This window comes from Diadema antillarum, unplaced genomic scaffold (genome assembly GCF_040938485.1).
Source record: "Diadema antillarum isolate AM-2024a unplaced genomic scaffold, OU_Dant_1.0 scf00000047, whole genome shotgun sequence".
Classification (NCBI taxonomy): domain Eukaryota; kingdom Metazoa; phylum Echinodermata; class Echinoidea; order Diadematoida; family Diadematidae; genus Diadema; species Diadema antillarum.
This window is the reverse complement of record NW_027270936.1, coordinates 1,189,815-1,208,196: the sequence shown is the minus strand read 5'-3', so window position 1 is coordinate 1,208,196 and position 18,382 is coordinate 1,189,815. Positions and strand designations below refer to the sequence as shown.

The following is an 18,382-nucleotide window of genomic DNA, read 5'->3' as shown; positions in this document are numbered from 1 at the left end:
TCTCCACTTAATCTTAAATATAAATGATGCTATTCAGTGGGCATACAGTCTATTCGGGGAAGAAAACAGGCCCTGCATATACAACACTTTTCCATATTTACATATTTTCACACATGTGTTGAATACTATATGAAGTACAAACTACAGTGTAACTACACACCTGATTTCACGGTTTGTTGTTGTCTTTTGTCATTTAGACACACGACATTATTGGTAGAAGACGATTGTAATTTGCATTGACATGAACGATGATGGTCTTTCTACACGAAATATATCAATTTGACACATTATTGGACAGAGGTAAATATGCAATGATTGTGAATCTTTCAGAGAACATACACACAGTCATGCATAGTGTAGTCCCATCTATGCAAACACTAAATAACATTCCACCAATTACAGACTGCCAAATCACTTCAGAGCTAGAGTTATTGTCAATTTGCAATTACATACTGCCCTCTATGCCTCAAACCTGAAGCTTTTTGAAAATGTTCTAGAGTATATCCTGGCTAACATCCCAGCAGAAAACCACATGAAAGCTGATTACCCTGGATCTCAAGCTTTCCTCACTGCTCCAGAATGTAGAGTACTGCACGAGAGTTAACATAATTTCTTGGAGGCTACGTGCATTGGACCACTCATCACTTAGTCCATCTTTAGAATATCTCAACTATAACTCTGTAGTTACACACCTATTAAAACAACTGCTGCGGCTGAATGCAGTTGTGCACACACACACACAACAAACACACACATACACAAGCACATCAAGATTTTTGTGTGTAGCCATTGGACCTGAATCCAAGCCCCAAACTAGTCACAGCACACCTTTCAGTCTTCATCAGATAAACCATGATATAGAACAATCATATGACTGACACATGGCTGGATGGACGGACAACACCAAGCCAGATTATAAGTGACCCGACTGAGCAAGTAAATGTCCATGACATGATTCTGTAAACGACAGACCACTACAAAATAAAAATAATAATAAAAAACATGATAAAATAAAAGATTGGTGGACAGCTTGGACGCAAGTGTTGTGATTTTCAAACCAGAGTGGAATGATGCAGACGGCTATCTTTGAAGGCAAGACAACACACAGTCGCGTCTTTTTGTGTAGGTGGATATCAGAGTGAATATAACTGCACAATCAACCAAACTTTTCTCATGACTGCTTGAAGACAAAGTCACAAACAAGCGAGAGGTGGTCAGAGGGATAGCTCCACGAGGGCAGCCTCCCGGAGCCGATTTCCTGCTCTCCAGGGAAGCGCAGCAGTGCCACCGGTGCAAGGTGTTCTCGTGTGTACCACAGATAATCAATGGTGTGGCACTCCTCCCTCCGCGAGCGAATCTTCCAGGTCGTGTACGGGGGTTCCGAGTTGCCGTCGTCGCTGAGCTTGGTGTAGGCGCTGGTGAGGTTGAGATCGGAGCCCTCGAATAGGGCGTAGACGTCCTCAGTAGGCTCGGCGTTGAAGTCTCCCCCGATGATAAGGGGGAGCTTCTCCGAGCTCCTCCTCAGGACCTCAATAAGGTGCTGGCCCTGCTTGGAACGCATCACCTCATAGCCACGCTTGGCCTTCAGGTGAGTCGTTGCTATGCAAAATTCAGTGTCCGGGAGTTCGCTGGACATGCACTTCAGCCGGTGTAGGACGGCCACCTGGTTGGACACGTACCTCCGCCCATTGCTCTCTACTTCGAGGTTTGGCAATGCGCTGTGCATCAGCTTGAACTTATTCGTCTTGTAAAAGACCACACATCCATCGGGGCCATTGTTGTACAGGCAGTCCAAGCAGGGCGAGTCCGGCTTGGGATTGAAAGCACCGCAGTAACCCACTTGTTGCAAGACCGGAAGGAAGAAATCCTTGTAGTGATCAACCTCCTGGAGACACACAACGTCGGGGTCATAGGTCAAAATCTCCTCCAAGATGGCGTATTTCCTGTTCTCCCACAGCAGGGATTCCTTTGGGCATTTGATGAAGTTGTCTTTGCCTTGGCTTAGCGCTTGAGAAAAAGAAGGATTTAGAAGCAGGAGTTACTGGAGATTCATGTGATGTAAACTTTCTTTTAGGCCATATTCATAGCCTGAGGAAAACACAACAATTCTAGGATGAAACTCAGGAAGTGACAAGCAACAGTATACCCTTAGACACAATCTCATATTTTTTGTGAAAACTTCCAGATTTTTCATACAAACTTTGAAATACTGCTCAATAACTGCATGATCTGATCACTGCTCTTTGACCTAAAGTTATCATATAACTACGGTGTCTCATCTTTGAAAGATTATCAACTTCAAGCATGCTATCTCATTGCAAGATTATGCTTAATCTCCCTAAGGTGCACTGTAAATGCTGGGATGAGTAAAGCTTACATACAATATATGCTTCCAGCATCGCAACATAGTGGAGACATGCCGGAATGAGTGCTCATGATTTATAAGAGGGCATAGCCATCCGAAGACTCATCTTCCTATTAAACATTTCTTACAATGACAAATATCTGCATGAATGCCACTTTATTACTGGGAGGTATCAGGGAGGCAGATGGATGACTTGTTTGTATCATAAAGGCATTATGGGGATCAAAAGCTTTAGGCTGTACCAAAGGTATTACGTTTGATGGATTTGTGCGATATTCAATCAGACAAAACTGTTGCAGCATGGCATTTCTGTGCCAACTTGAGTGTACCACCCCCACCCCCACCACTTGATCCACAAAGGGGACAACAATGAAGGAAACAGACAAACAGTTAAAAATGGCAAAGTTTTCCCTTCATATACCAATCATGTCAAAGGAAGTATCACACTAGGGACAGTAGTTACACGCTAATTACGTCTAAAATGCTCCATACATGACGATGGCTTTTTTTATTCCACATGGTCTCCACAAATTGTTACTTTGAAATGACAGTGTACAGCTGCATTAATATTGTAATACATGAAAGATATTTACATCTACCTTAATATCGACAAATATGAGCAATGTGGGAATATTTCTTGCCAAACAGCAGTCTCTTTCACTTCTTCTCATCACACTGTGTCTGAATGCTAAAAAGTGCAGTGTGCATCCACAGGAAAACTCACCATCTGCCAACACATTCCACACCATGACCCTGACTCTTGAGTCCCTGGACGGCATCACCGCATCCTCCCCACCGGCCCCGTTGCCACGGCTACCACTGTCCATCTCATCCCCGCAGCTATCTGGTGTTGCCGGTGGCAACCATTTAAACTGTCGCCTTAGGAGGGGCACTTTCCTCACGGGGGCCTCCTGGCACTGATGAAGGAGCTGCTCACGGGTGGATGCCTCCAGGCGAGTGCCGGAGAGCTGGATGCAAGACATTTGGTCGCTCACTAGCCTGTAATTTGGCGGATGGGGGGGGGGGGGGGGGGAGGGGGGGGAAGAGGGGGAGGGGGCATTAGAAACAAATAGAACAAGATAGGTCAATTGCAGCACTGGACAGACATTTACATAGAAGTTTAATACCCTATATTTCTAGTCACTCGGAGAATTACCCAGAAGATTCACCGGGGTATCAAACGTGGGATACTCCGGAAGAATTTCTTTCAAACTAGTGAATGAGCTTCACAATGAATTTCTCTCATCTGCTCTTCTACAGTGGAAATAATGTAGTGACACACGGTATACCACATGTGTGACACAGCCTGCAAGATGTTGTTGGCATACTGGGCTTTGCATTTCATCTGGGAATTTTAACCGCACCTTGATACCATTCTTGATTCACACTACAGCTTCATCTGGGAGTTCCAAGAGACAGTTTGTGGGGAAAATTGTAGAAAGTCACCTGCAATTTTACTTGGGATTTCACTCATGAGACCTTTCCTACTATAAGATCACCCAGGTTCATTTGTGTGCACCCGAGTGATATTTGCTAAATGTGAAAGAGGCATACTAAGATCAATTGCAGTTTTAAGAAGTCAAACTTTGCAGTTCTGAAGCATTCTTTTTACATTCATCCAACACAGCTTGCTCTTTCATTTCTGGACCCTTATCAAAACTACAATCTACTTGTAACAAGGAACAACAATATCAACTACAACATACTGTACATGTAGGTCACAGTTCCTCCCTGCACTTTAAGCCATGAAATATTCAGTTCCAGAACAGGTGCAATTTTGCTCCCTAAATAACAATTTACCCTTAGTGCTCTTAGTTCAATAACAACCTGTTGCTAAAGATTTATGAGCCCAGCATTTATACACTGTGTACATCTCTCTGTGCTGCCATAAAGGGAATGAAACCCAATATAAATACAATGTTCATGCATTTAGTGAAAGCAGCAATAGTAGTAGAACACATCAGCGAAGTTTGACGAAAATCAGATACTCCCTTGAAAAGTTATGAATTTTTAAAGTTCTGGTGAAGTCATGGCTGAATGGGAAGACTACTTCTGTTTGTGACATCACTATGGACAACCGCATTAAATAGAACATAAAAAGAATTCCACAATTTTTTCTAGACAAAGTTTACACTTCCTTGACTTATTACTAACATACATCAGGGCTGCACACTAACCCATTTTTTTTTTCTACTGGTCTGACCTGTCTGTCGGACCAGTAGCCGTAGGTACCCGGTACCCAGTTTTTCCATTTTTTACTGGTCCATTACTGAAAACGTTACTGGTTCGACAGTGATTTATACTGGTCAGGGACCATCGGACCAGTGCTAGTGTGCAGCATTGCATACATATGTTAAGAGTACCTTGATATCAAATATTCTCCTGCTTTCTGAAAGAGGTACAAATCAAATGCTCTTTCATTATGCTAGATAAGTGAAAATATGTTGCATTTTCTTTATATTTTCCTTACATCGTTGTACATCGTTTTACATCCTGCTATGGCAGCACAAAGACTTTAAAAATTAATAACCTTCAAACAGATCGAGCAATTTTCCTCACACTTTGCTGATGTGTTCTACTGATATTGCTGCACTCCCTCAATTCTAATTTGTTGTAATTTTTGAAAAATCATCACTTTTACAGATTCTTGTCATTTCATAGTGCTCATAATTACTTTTCTCCATAGGCATACATGTTTTCCAGAAAACGGATGGGTCTGTGACCGCAAGTACTGTGCACGCAGTCCACAAAAATGTCACATATGGTAAAAGACAACAGTTTTTCTCAAACCGAAACAACATAGCTCTCTTGCAATTTCTCGCATAATTCCTTCAAATACAATTCGATTACAACATCACACGTTAGAGTAAGAATTGAAGTCTGACATATATTACAAAAATAAGAGGAAATGCGAACCATAATAGTGTAGCATTGATGATTGAAAAATGGGTTCAATTCAAATGCTATTATCATCTCGAAATATCATTCTAGTACAAAAATTGCATATAAGGCAGTTCAGATGGCTGCCGACAAATCGATGTGCATCAATTCCAAGATTGGTGTTCTGTTAATAGCCTCAGTGTAAACCCATCTAAGTGTAAAGCAATGCGTATCTCATTTACACGAGACGTGCTACCACCAACACCATCGGAGTATAAGCTGAACGATGCCACTCTGGAAGAGGTCGAGGAGCTTAAGCTACTTGGTGTGATACTTCAGAGGGACCTCCGATGGCAGAGTCACATCCAAGACATCACCAAGAGAGCCTCTCGAAAGTTCTACGTCATCCGCACGCTAAAACGTTTCCGTGCCTCCACCGAGGATCTCATGACCATCTACACATGCTATGTTCGCCCCTTGTTGGAGTATTGTGTACCTGTCTGGCATTCTTCCATCACCGCCCAGCAGAGTGCAGAACTTGAGCGGGTACAGAAAAGAGCACTCCGAATCATCCTGGGAGATAGATACCTGAACTATGATTCTGCTCTGCAGCAAAGCGGACTCACAACCCTGTACCAACGACGTGAGGATCTATGCTTGAATTTCGCTCTGTCTCTCTTCAAACACTTCAGAGACTGGTTTCCTGAAATGCAGAGCTCTAAAAGACGCCTTAGGCGCAGTGAGAGATTGAGGGAATACAGATGTAGAACTGAAAGACTGAAAAACAGTGCGATGCCTTACTTTGTGAGAACGATCAATGCACGATTTATGTGAATCAATAACAAAGGTTATCATGATCATCAAACTCATACCAGATATGATGCCGGATAAGTTTGAATAATGTTGAATATGGGTGCGGTCCGACAAGGTCAACAGTTTAACGTTCATGTATTTTCTCTTATAAGCACTACACACAAAGTATTGCGGTGTACTCTTCCTCTCCATCTCTCTCTCTCTCCCCTCACCCCTAGATCTCTTCCTCTTTCTCCTTCCTTCTCTTTCCCCCTCTCTCTTTCTTGCTTTCCCACCCCTCTCCCCTCCTCTCTTTCTGTACCGCCTGTAACATTGTGAGACTCTTTGATAGAGAATACTTACAATACTTGGAAGATTTACAGCAGTGCAATATTTTTGTTATGTTGAGAATGACCAATATATTACTATTTTTGTAATTTTATAATATACGTATACATTTTTATTGGAAATGTTTTCTTCTTTTCCTTTTCACTTACCCCGCCAGCCACAATTTTCTTTTTGCTAAGTAATATCCAACCAATATTACCTTACTTGGAGAACATACAACCTTTCAACAGGTTTGCGCAGCCTTTTTTTTTTTTCGGTGGTAACTGTTGATAATTTGAATTTGTTCATTTGATACTGTTTTTAATTCCCGGAGATATATTATGAGAGTATATGAGAGTATATTAGGCATATTTTATGATATCACACCGCATCAGATTATCTTATGATGCAGAATCTATACTTTTGTTGTACTCTCATCAATATTTGTAAACATTCATTATATTGTACATTTGACTGTTTGTAAACATTGTGTGATCAAAACGCAGTTTAAGTGTGACGAATGTACACTTATAATCAGTAATGCCGTGTGGTGGGAGAATGAGAATTTGTAGTGTCTGTATGTGTTTATGTGTGTGAGAGTCACTTATTGGATGTGATGAAGAGATGATTGTGTGTATGTGTTTATGAGTGTACCTGTGTTTGCGCGTGCGTGTGTGTTTGTGAGAGAGAGGGAGGGGAAAGATGTGAATACAATGTAAGAAAAGGAAGTAACCGCATTGGTCCCTTTTGATCAGTTTATGTTTATTCGTCACGTACAGTGTGTTGAATGTAGTGAATGTAATATTTTTTATAATGAATAATGTTGTAAATGATGTTAATTGTTATTTTTTAAATAGTGATGAATGATTTGAAAATTGTAAATACTTTCTTTTTTTAATCAACCATGTATTGTGTGAACAAATGTTGCAATTCAGCCTTTTGGCTGCGAGAACATTTCATTTAATAAACCATACCATACCATACCATACCATACCATCACTTACAGATTATTTCTGCACAATCCACAATCCCAAATTAGTCTGTTCCGACTGAACACTGCAATGGCATCAATTGCTGAAATGTCTGGAAAGCCCTATATATATCCTACTACGGTAAATCATAATGGTATGGGCACACACACACACACACACACACACATTATACACACATTGTGTACTGTGTATACTGTGTACATACATTTGTACATGGCAGATACAGTAATATGACACTTTCAGAATACAATACATCCAGATGCACGTACTTTAATATCAGCCTTCCCTATCATTTTTCTCATCCCTGAGTGCATGTACATGTTATATTACTCATACTGTGACGATGGTAGAAACTAAAATTTCTCACAATGTACACTGTATCAAGTATCATTACATAAACATTGCAGGTAACAAAGGAATACAGGTACAGGAAGAAACCAGGACAAAGAGCCTAGTAGATCTTCAATGACAGGCATGCACATTTATCTACAGGAACACATATCAATCTAAATCGCAAGTCAAGTACAAGAGTCATCCTACAAATTTGTATGGATGATCTTGATTGATCTCAGTATATTCAGAAGCCCTGTGGCCCATGTGCAGGGGAGACAAGCTGCATCTTGATAATGAATAATGAGGCTTCAGTTTATGCTACAGGTACTAGGTGTTTCAAAAAACATTTCCCACTTTTGATCATTAATAGTCCAAAAACTATTCATCCGATAAAAGTGTCATTGATATGAATAATAGCTGAAAAGTGTACAATTTTGTTGAAGGTAATTTGGATGTGAAAGCATAAATCAGTTTCATTAAATCTAAAATTGATTTCGTAGTAAGGTTTCAGAGTTTGGTCAAATTTTAATCCTCTGTACAAAAATGAATTTGCACAGGAACCAATGATGTGTATGTGAGTGTGTGCTGACAATGGCCCTGAACAATGGACATGCCTGAACCACCTGTTGACTAAGCGTCAGTCTCGCGCTCCCAGGCACATGAATGCTTAATCAATAATTCATGTGGATTGCCCTGGGCACTGCTAATCTGAATTCATGCATGGTTAAGGGTGAAATGCATGCACATGGAAAAAGTACTTTAAAGCACATGCTTCCATGTGCTTGCAAACACCACATTTCATTCCAGCTGGCAATCATTTTCAGATTTTGCTTCACATTATCACGAAATCTGGGATGTAAATAAGCATAAATGATCTAAAGTTCTTCATTTTAATACAACTGTCTACTAATAGTCTGACAAATTTGTCGCTTTTTCGATAAAAGAGATCATTTTTGGTGAAGAGTTCAGCAGCATTTTTCATCAGGGTGATTTGCTACACAGTAGATTTATTTAAGGCTCCATATACATAAGTGTATATTCTGATTGATTTTCTTTGCTTCCTGTCACCATGTTTACGACAGAACAGAAGGTATTCATTGTAATTTCGTTTTTCAGAAGTAGGGAGACCACTCAACGACGGTATCGGCAGCCATTTGACTTTACTCAGATACTGCCAGAGGCTGAATAAAGACTAGTTGTGAGAGTGGAATTTTTCATGAATTAATAATGAAGCATTCAAACCCTGGCCATTGTTCAGGACCATTGTCAGGTTGTTAACCACACACTCAGATACACACCCATTGACCCCTGTGCAAAGTGAAAGTTTTGTACAGAGGGTTGAAAATAGGGCAAAATCTGGAACCTAACTGTGAAATTAATCATAGATTTCATGAAACTGATTTATGTTTTCATATCTAAACCACCTTCAGCAAAATTGTACACTATTCAGCTATCACTCATATCAATGACAGTGTTATCTGACATATAGTTTATGAATTATTAGGTATCAAAAGTGGGAAATGTTTTTTGAAACACCTAGTACAACTTCTATGTGTAGCTACAATTGTATTTGTGCTGATACCACTTGGCATACAACTGCATCTTTGTGCAACAGTTTTATAAGGACTTATAAATATTCACAGGCGAAATGTCAAAATGCTACAAATGTCAAAATGTAATCTGAATGGGAAGGTCATTGATACAGATCTATGTAGACACTCAATTCAATGCCTTATTCCTACATGTAGCTCCAATACTGATGACTTAGGAAGAATGACCAATTTTAAAGGGTGTGTACAGTTCTGGTCGAGGTGAGGATTTAGCTTAATTAACGTTTTGCCAGATATTCAGAAACCACTCTATGAGATGTCAAAGAGTATGCAATTCTAAGGGGTATCAAAAGTTAATTTGACGACAATCGGTTTTGAAATGGCTGAGATATCCAAAAACAAGGTGAAACAAAGAGATCCTAATAAAAGGCGTGGCCTGTAGTCTTTTACTATTATCACTTTTTTGGATATCTCAGCCATTTGAAAACCAATTTTCATCAAATAAGACTTTGAATCCTTCTTGAAATTACATGCTCTTTCATATTTCATAAGAGGTTTCTCATTATCTCCCTTAGAAATGTCCAAAACATGAATCCCCACCTAAACCAGTACTGTACAGTCCCTTTAAGCTTCCAAGGCAGAAGTTTAAGTATCAATCTTAGAATTTTGAAGCATTGCAGGCAAGAGCACTGTGATTTGCAGTCAGTATGTACATGTATGTTCAGTACTGTATATGATTACCATACCAACAGATTTGAAAGGACCCAAAAATTCTGTATGAGATTCACAGATCAGGGCCTCATTTTTGTATACAATTTCTTGCACTTTTTTTCATATTTTGTAAACACACATTTTTTTAGTAGACAAAAATAATCAACATTTCATATTCTCAGACACAACTAAGTGAAATTATCATCAAAATGAATTTGGCCTTTCCCTTTTGAATCAGCTGAATATCATAAAATCATAGCAGAAGTTAAATACTGGCTAGTGAGTACATGTTAGCCATGCATGTCATGATGCTTTGTCATGTAGGATATGACACAAGCTGCTTTGGCAGTCATACAATGTACACAATTACAAGCATACCCCCAAACCCAAATTACTCATCGAGTGCAAAACCAACAGGATGACAGTACATAATGAGTACAGAAATGTCTAATTATTATATTGCTGTCATCATATTCAATGACGTGTGCAGAGGATGACTGCTAATACCAGGGGGAATTAGAAAAGAAAATGTAACCAATTCCATTTTTGGTAATCTCCCAACATATTCATGAGTTTCCAAATACAGCAGTATGTTTAATACAGGCTACTCCCATTACAACAAAGTCCTTGGGACCAAGCAATCTTCTTCCATTTTTATCGAAATTTCGTTACAGCCAAATAATAATATAACAGACATGCAGATGACAATTTGGAGACCTGAATATTTACTTCACTGTATTGAGATTTTCATTATAACTATGTTCGCTATAACCCGACTGCACTTTATGTAACTAACCTAGGCTCATCTAAAAAATGTAAATGTGTAGCTGTCATGGCTGTGGTGCATTGTTATGCAGTACAAATCAAACTGAATGTTCCTTCATTCAGAGCATATTGTACACGATGTACAATTGTATGTGAAGTTTCCATGACTTGTTTGAAAGGTTGTTTATTACCCATAGCTACATTTTGCGCAAAGTTTAATGAATTTCCTTTCTTCAGTCAGAATATCAGAATATGAATGAATATCCGATAAACAAAAATAATATGTCCTATTTTAGCTATGTAAAATAAAACTCATGCATCACTGAAATGCTGAGCTCTTTCCATTATTAGTACAAACTACATTTATACTGTATATCAATCCTGTTTAAACAAGTCTTGAATAAACGGTGGTGACTCTGTTGTACTACACTAGGTGTTACAAAAAACATTTCCCACTTTTGATCCTTAAAGGGAAGCAGTCCTGAGATTTTCACTGTACTGATAATTAAGAAGAGTAAAAAATATAAACTTTCATCAATTTATACGCTTGGACATCAAAAATTGTCTCCGTACGCGATTTTTGAAAAATAATTCCTGCAAGCGATCGTGAAAGAGCCGGCAAAAAGATGCTACGTAGTGCATGCCCTACTCACCAAGTTGACAGCCGTGCCTCTAAAAACCAATTTAAGTGTTCAAATGATTAGTTGCAATTTTATCATATAATGTGAAAGTTTGTGGTTTTATCATTTCAAACAAAATATTTCAAGCTTAGATATATATAATTTATGAAAAATTAATATTGTAAACATAAATTTATATGTATTTTTAAACCAAATATACCATGAACTTGACATCAAATAGGCACGGTCGTTTTCTAGCTTCCGTCCGTGTTGCATACTTCTTAGCGTAGAAACCACTCTCGCGCGCAAATCCTTACCATACCAATGTATACATACACAGTACACACTCGACTCCGTCCAGTCGATTTTGGCATTCAAACCGAAGACAACCTGTGCATGAGAGAGTCGAATTCTTCAAAGAAAATATTGTTTGTATCTCAATATTTCTGTAAGTAGTCAGATAATCGCCTTTCCTCGAAAAAAAATATGACGTGAGCCGGGAAGGGTAAACACAGGGGGTCGTAGGGATATGATTTCGCTCCACTTTGCCGTGCATGTCCAGTCGGCACTGGCAGCAGCTAGCTCAGTGGCACTGTACTGCAGTCCAACCCCGGCTGCAGGCCCACGGTAAATTAAACATAGCTAGCCACTTTCCTTACCTCTCTACACTTTTTTCCCTCGGTTCTCTTCGAAGTCGATGCTTGAGGTGTTTCTGTTTTATAACTCATGTGAGCAAATGGTCAGGATTGCATCTGGTTTCAGGAGTTTTCTCGGTTTATAACCGAGGGCCACAACCTGCCGGTCCACGTAAAAACATCGCTTCACAAATTGTCCACGCACAGGTAGGTCACAACACGATTTCGAGATTTTGTAGGCCCTAAGTTTCTTATGTTCGGCATCGTTGTACCGATATTTCCCAGCCATACAGCTCACCTTTCACGATACTTTCACGATATTTTCCTGGGAAATTTTCTGCACGATTCGAGCAAAACTACTGATGTAAGATAGCCTGACCAGACGACGCTGAATGCGGTCGCCCCTGTAGTGTACTAGCAGGCCTAGCGCCTGTGTAGAATCGTTTCTACCTACAAATATGTACACTCTGTACGTACTATAGAACATGCATGAGCGGCGACAGGTAGGGCTGCAGCTGCGCTTGAGACTGGAAAAGTGCGAAGGGCAAACCGCGTACGGGGTGCGTACGCGTATCTACCGTAGATCTATCATCTAGTTGTACCGTCCACACGTGCGAATATAATACACAATACATACACACACACACAAACACACACACACACACACACACACACACACACACACACACACACACACAACGTAGAAACAATGTCAAATACGAGTCGGAGTAGCCACCGACGTCTTCATGCATCCGGGTAAACTGGGGAGCGTACGGATAACGAGCAGAACACGACTGGGAAGAGTTGTGCATCGACGACGTATGACTCTCCGCCAAGACTTGCTCATTAGCATATTCACCATGCAGAGTCACACTTTTTCAACCAAAATGTACGAGCTTATTTGGTGATTTTAAAGTTTGTTTTTGGTGAAAGTAGTTCATTGGAGGTACCAACAACAACATATTTTTTTTAATTTCGTGAGGACTGTGTCCCTTTAATAGTTCAAAAACTATAGTACATCAGATAACACTGTCATTGATATGAGTAATAGCTGAATAGTGTACCATTTAGTGGGAGGTGATTTGAATATGAGAGCATGAATCAATTTTATCATATCCATGATTAATTTTAAAGTTAAGTTCCAGATTTTGGTCAAATTTGAACCCTCTAATATACAAAATTGAACCTTACACAAAAACCAATGATGTGTATGTGAGTGTGTGCTTACAATGACCCTGAACAATAGACATGAATACCACGAATACCACCTTTTCAGAGTTCTACTGACTAGGCTTCTGGACTCTTGCTCCAAAGCACATGAATGCTTTATTAATAATTCATGATGGATTGCCCTGGGCGCTGCCAGTCTAAATTCATGGTAAAGGGTAAAATGCATGCACATGAAAAAAATAAGCATATTTTCTTATGTACACGAAAAAATAAGCATATTTTCTTATGTACACTGTATGTTTCATGTGCTTGCATACCCTTCATTTCAGGATGAATAAAGACTAGCTGTGATTGTGGAATTTTAATGAATATGTAATAGAGCATTCCAATCCTGGCCATTGTTCAGGACCATTGTAAGGGTGTTAACCACACACTCCTTTACACACCACTTGACCCCTGTGTAAAATTAAAATTTTGTAAAGGGTTGAAAACAGAGCAAAATCTGAAACCTACTTTAAAAATAAATCTTGAATCTAATGAAACTGATTTAGGCTATCATCTTTAAATTACCTCCAACAAAATTGTACACTTTTCAGCAGGAAGAGGGCAGCTGTATGCATAATAAGACCAAAATTAATTCTACAACAAACTACATGGTGTCCTACATTCGATGAGTTTAACCTGGGTGGTTCTAATTCATGTCTAGATCAGATAAAATTTGGTAACAGTTGAGAGTGTAATATATAAGAGGCTTCCACATTTGTACAAAACTACATACCTCACGATAGTCCCAAACATCCTGAAGAAAAAGGTAGAGGCCATAATGTCAACTTTTTGATCCAAACAGAGCAACGACATGAAAATTAAAATGTATCTCACACCAACAAGTTAATGGTTAAAAAACTCCAGCCATTCACAAACGCATCATTTGCAGTATAGCAGGCTCGATCCACACAAGGCTTTTGGGAAGTCTAGCAGTGATGCAAACAGCTGATTCATACAAGATCAGTCCTATTTGAACACCATCAATACCAGCACCTGTCTCTATTCAGGAAGAAACTAGGGTTGGGATGCTGGTAACATTGCTACCTACCAGTAACCACAAAACCAAAATAAAAAACAAAAACAATAGTAACAAGTAACTATTGTAGACATTTTAACCTTTTCAGAAGAAATAAATATTTCCCCCGTAGGTGATGTGTCATACCAGATCAAAACAATTAAGTTGCAGTACATCATGTTTTGATATAAATTTTTGGCACAGCTTGCATGTCAGTCACAAAGCCCATTACCTGCTGCTGTGCAATTTGCACCTAAACGTTGTAGCAATCTAGAGAGATCTTGCCAGAGTCAGTTGGAGTGATCCCCTCTGATCTGTGGAAAGTTTCGTAGTAGGCACCAAACGGTCACACCTGATCATTGGAACTTGCAGCTACAGGGGTGGTGGTGGCAGCATTTGCTGGGTTTACGACATACATTCAAAAACTTGCCGACCTCCAGCTTCAGTTTGGGGAAACTCATGAGCAGAATCACACAGTGAGCATGCCAAATTGGGCTGACTTGCGTCAAATCGGGGATATTCACACAGATCTGAGGTTGCTATCAATTTGTGCTATTGAAATTCACAGGGTACAAAAATTGCACAGTGGGCATTCAGCTTGAAGGATGCCGAAATCATTGAGAAAAATTGTTTCATTGACACACAGGTGGTTATATAGGGCTCACACCTGTAAATAAAATGGAATGTCCCAGACCTCTTCACAAATTCGTACCACAGATACCAAAATAAATGAAGAAAAAATTAATTAAAAATCAATGATGTAGTTTGGCAAAAAACTGATTAGCTGTAGATATTGAGTATGAATTCTTCTACAAACTGCATTTTGGTTGGAAGATGAAAGCTTTTCTGATGGAATTTGAGGGGACTATATTTCATTGGGTACGTGTACGGAAAATAGGTGATTTTTTGAGTGACAAGAACTCGTAGTCTGGCTTTGCGGACCCCTGGACAGAATTAGAGCAGAACAACCCACCCTGGAAATCTGATGGATGAAAGGTAATATCTCACTTATTCAGGTTAGTGAAGATGAAACACCTCATTTCTCCCAGCTATTTTACAGAATTTTTTGAAATTTGAATTTTAACACACGTCTCTATGGGGAATTATTTACCCATGTGAGCCCTATAGAGTTTGTACATTAATTTTGCATCAGATGGGCTATCACTGCAATATGTATTGTGTACATATGAGTTCATAAGTGCATGTATCAGGAATGTAACGGGGGGGGGGGGGGGGGGGGGGGCTTGCAGTCCAGTCGATAGGCCTAGTATGTTTTCAACCTTTGAGAGTGTCCAAGTTTCAAGTTCTGCCTAATAAAGTGACTTGCGTATTGTACATACTGTAAAACAAGGAATTTTCGCGTGCACTTTAATTTCACAAATTTCGCGAGCGCCAGGATTCGCGAAATTAAAATGCACGCGAAAGTCCATGTTTACATTATATGCATTCAGACGCCAGTGGCACTTCGCGAAAATTTCATGCCACGAAAAAGGCTGTCGGCTCCAATTCGCGAAAAATTCACGCCGCGAATATATCATGTTTTACAGTAGTATCCTTGAGCAAGGCATACAATTACAGGGCTTACACATGTGTACCATCATCCATACAAATATTCCCGTTTTCTACGTGTACAGGTTTACCCATGTATCCGATATTCGTGTACAGTATATTTGGGTATTATTCTTTTTGCAATAGCCCGCACAGATATTGTCTACAGTGACAAAAATGCCTTGCATACCTGCTGTATGCAATACACTTACAATGTAGCAAGTTGAAATTTTTGCAAATCAGGACTTCCTGACAATTTCACATGTGGTTAAATTCGCAATTGCAGAGTACAGTCATGAATGGAGAAATGTATGCGAGTACATCACATTTATGTCAGGATCACAGTTCATATTTTTGCATGTTGTTACTGTATCAACACAAATAGCACCTAACCTGCAAAATTCACAAAAATAAAAACCCATGAAATATACCAGTATGGTGTGCACTGTATTGTCTAAGAGGTGGAAAATTGCCAACTTTTCTCTTGACAAGGGAAAGTGCATTACTTCTTATTCTGTCAATGTGGTTCTCAATCACAACCACTCGTGTTATTGTCTTTACAGACTTGCGAAATATATGCCGTATCCACTGTACAGTATACACTTATATAGATACAGTAGGCACTGGATAGGAAGTTCCATTTTATCACAGAAGGAATTGGCATAAATACACTAATTAAGCAGCAAGAAGAAATATAGCTGAGCTGGAATATCCCCCTGGGATTACAGACAACAATCTGTGCTTATTCCCAGACTGGAAAAAAAAAAAAAAAAAAAAAAAAAAAACTCTCCCCCCTTGTAATGCTCTAAAACATATTCTAAATGTGTTTAGAATTACAGACTGCTATAAAAGCACTGAAATGAATCTTTCTTGCAGACTACAAACACTAAGTTGGCCCTAAAATTTGGCTTTAATTCTATGTGCAATATTTGCAAACACAAAGGCTTAACTATTATTAGAAATAGAGAGAATAATAATCAATCTTGATCCCTAAATATACACTTCAAGAGATGACTACATCTGCTCTCACAATATTCCATCCCATGAACACAAATATCAATGTATGCAGCTCTTGAAAATTACATTGTTCCTGGGGTGTCAGAGTGTGCTTATGTTAAATTTATTCTTTGTATTACAAATTCTGCTGGTATTCTACACTAGGGTTTGCAGTTACTGCATATCAAGAAAAGAAAACGTCCATGATGTAAACTTAATCTGTACTTACAGTGTAAATGATGCAAATCATGAAACTGCATGATAGACAATCACCTACAGACATAACACAGATTCATGCATTTTAATTTCTCACTTGCTTGGTAACTAAGAATGATTGTGATTATTTATTAAAAGATTGAACAATTTTATGATTGAACTATATAATTCTTGACAATATATCATGTGATAACTTTTTAAAAAATGACAATGACACAGACATCATGGTTATACAATATATCCCTGACAGACATTCTTACCTTAATACAGCATTCAATAAAATCGTATCTAGCAGAAAACCCCAGGTTCAGGCAAAGTACAACTTCATTCACAGACAAGGAATATGCTCAGGCATAATATGTGCCAGCCGTCTCCTGGAGTGGCCTGAGATCTTTTATCCAGAGCGGGCAAGAACAAGTGTATTTATACCAGCTAGGAGCACATCACTTATAACGCCTAGATAAAAGGTGCTCCTTATTCTCAACTCCCCAGAACCCTTTCATCCAGATGAGTTCTTCTTGCCTCTTCCATCAAAGGCTTTCCTCATCACAACTTCCCATAATTAACACCTGAGTGACGCATGAATGGTATCAAACTTGTGTGCAGTCAAACGTGGATATTATTGGAGTATCAAAACAAAGAAGAAAAACCTTAATAGTTTGTTAAACTAGATCAACATGGAAAAGAATTGGCTATTTCCTCTGCCCAAGAGCCATCCATTGTTTATTCCCATCACACAGGAAGTACCTTCTCACCATACACGTATGATGCACGTGTACCTTCTTCCTGAGCTGCATGAGGTAACAATACACCTTTAACAAAGCTCTGAAGATAACATTCAGAGCTCTGAGATCACCACAAATTCTGTTATCTACAGCAGTAATTCATCACATCTTCCAAGTCTGTATAGATGGTATAGTGGCACTCAACATCTATAGATGTCATCCATAATGCAGTCTGCACTTGTAGACTACACATACTTGCACTTTGATGTGCAGTGGCCAGGGACAGATTTAGCAAAGCTAATGATGTGCTGTAATGAGGACAGCTACACCACAACTTTCCTCCTCAATATTTGCATGATTTATTGTGTTCACTGAATGGGCCACATGTGGAAGTGGGTGGAGTGTCTGAGCATAGACCTACACTGTATAGTATGTGTACAAAATGTAGGTCCACGGTCTGAGTGAACGAAAACAATGTACATTTTGTACGTTCATAGTTGTGTGGGTGTGGGCATGTGTGCATATATGTATGTGACAACAGTTTCTCAGGAAGTGTGTCAATCATGCATCCAGCAATTAGTGGAAGACTACTGGTATATGTACAGTCGATGTACTAGTGTATGATGGCATGAGGGTGTAGATGGGAAGGGCATACAGCAAATCAAGAACTACACTGTATCTTCCAAGTCTAATAAAC

General features: G+C 39.3%; 1 protein-coding gene across 1 annotated transcript; it reads right to left on the bottom strand.

The window, feature by feature from the left end:
* Positions 1-730: 730 nt before the first annotated feature.
* On the bottom strand, positions 731-17,376 carry LOC139715355 (nocturnin-like). Its single transcript, XM_071626932.1, has 3 exons — positions 17,221-17,376; positions 3,090-3,364; positions 731-2,007 (listed from the first exon to the last, which is right to left on the bottom strand). Exons 2-3 carry the CDS (start codon positions 3,346-3,348, stop codon positions 1,172-1,174), a joined length of 1,095 nt encoding a protein of 364 aa, XP_071483033.1. The 5' UTR covers positions 3,349-3,364; positions 17,221-17,376; the 3' UTR covers positions 731-1,171.
* Positions 17,377-18,382: the final 1,006 nt, after the last annotated feature.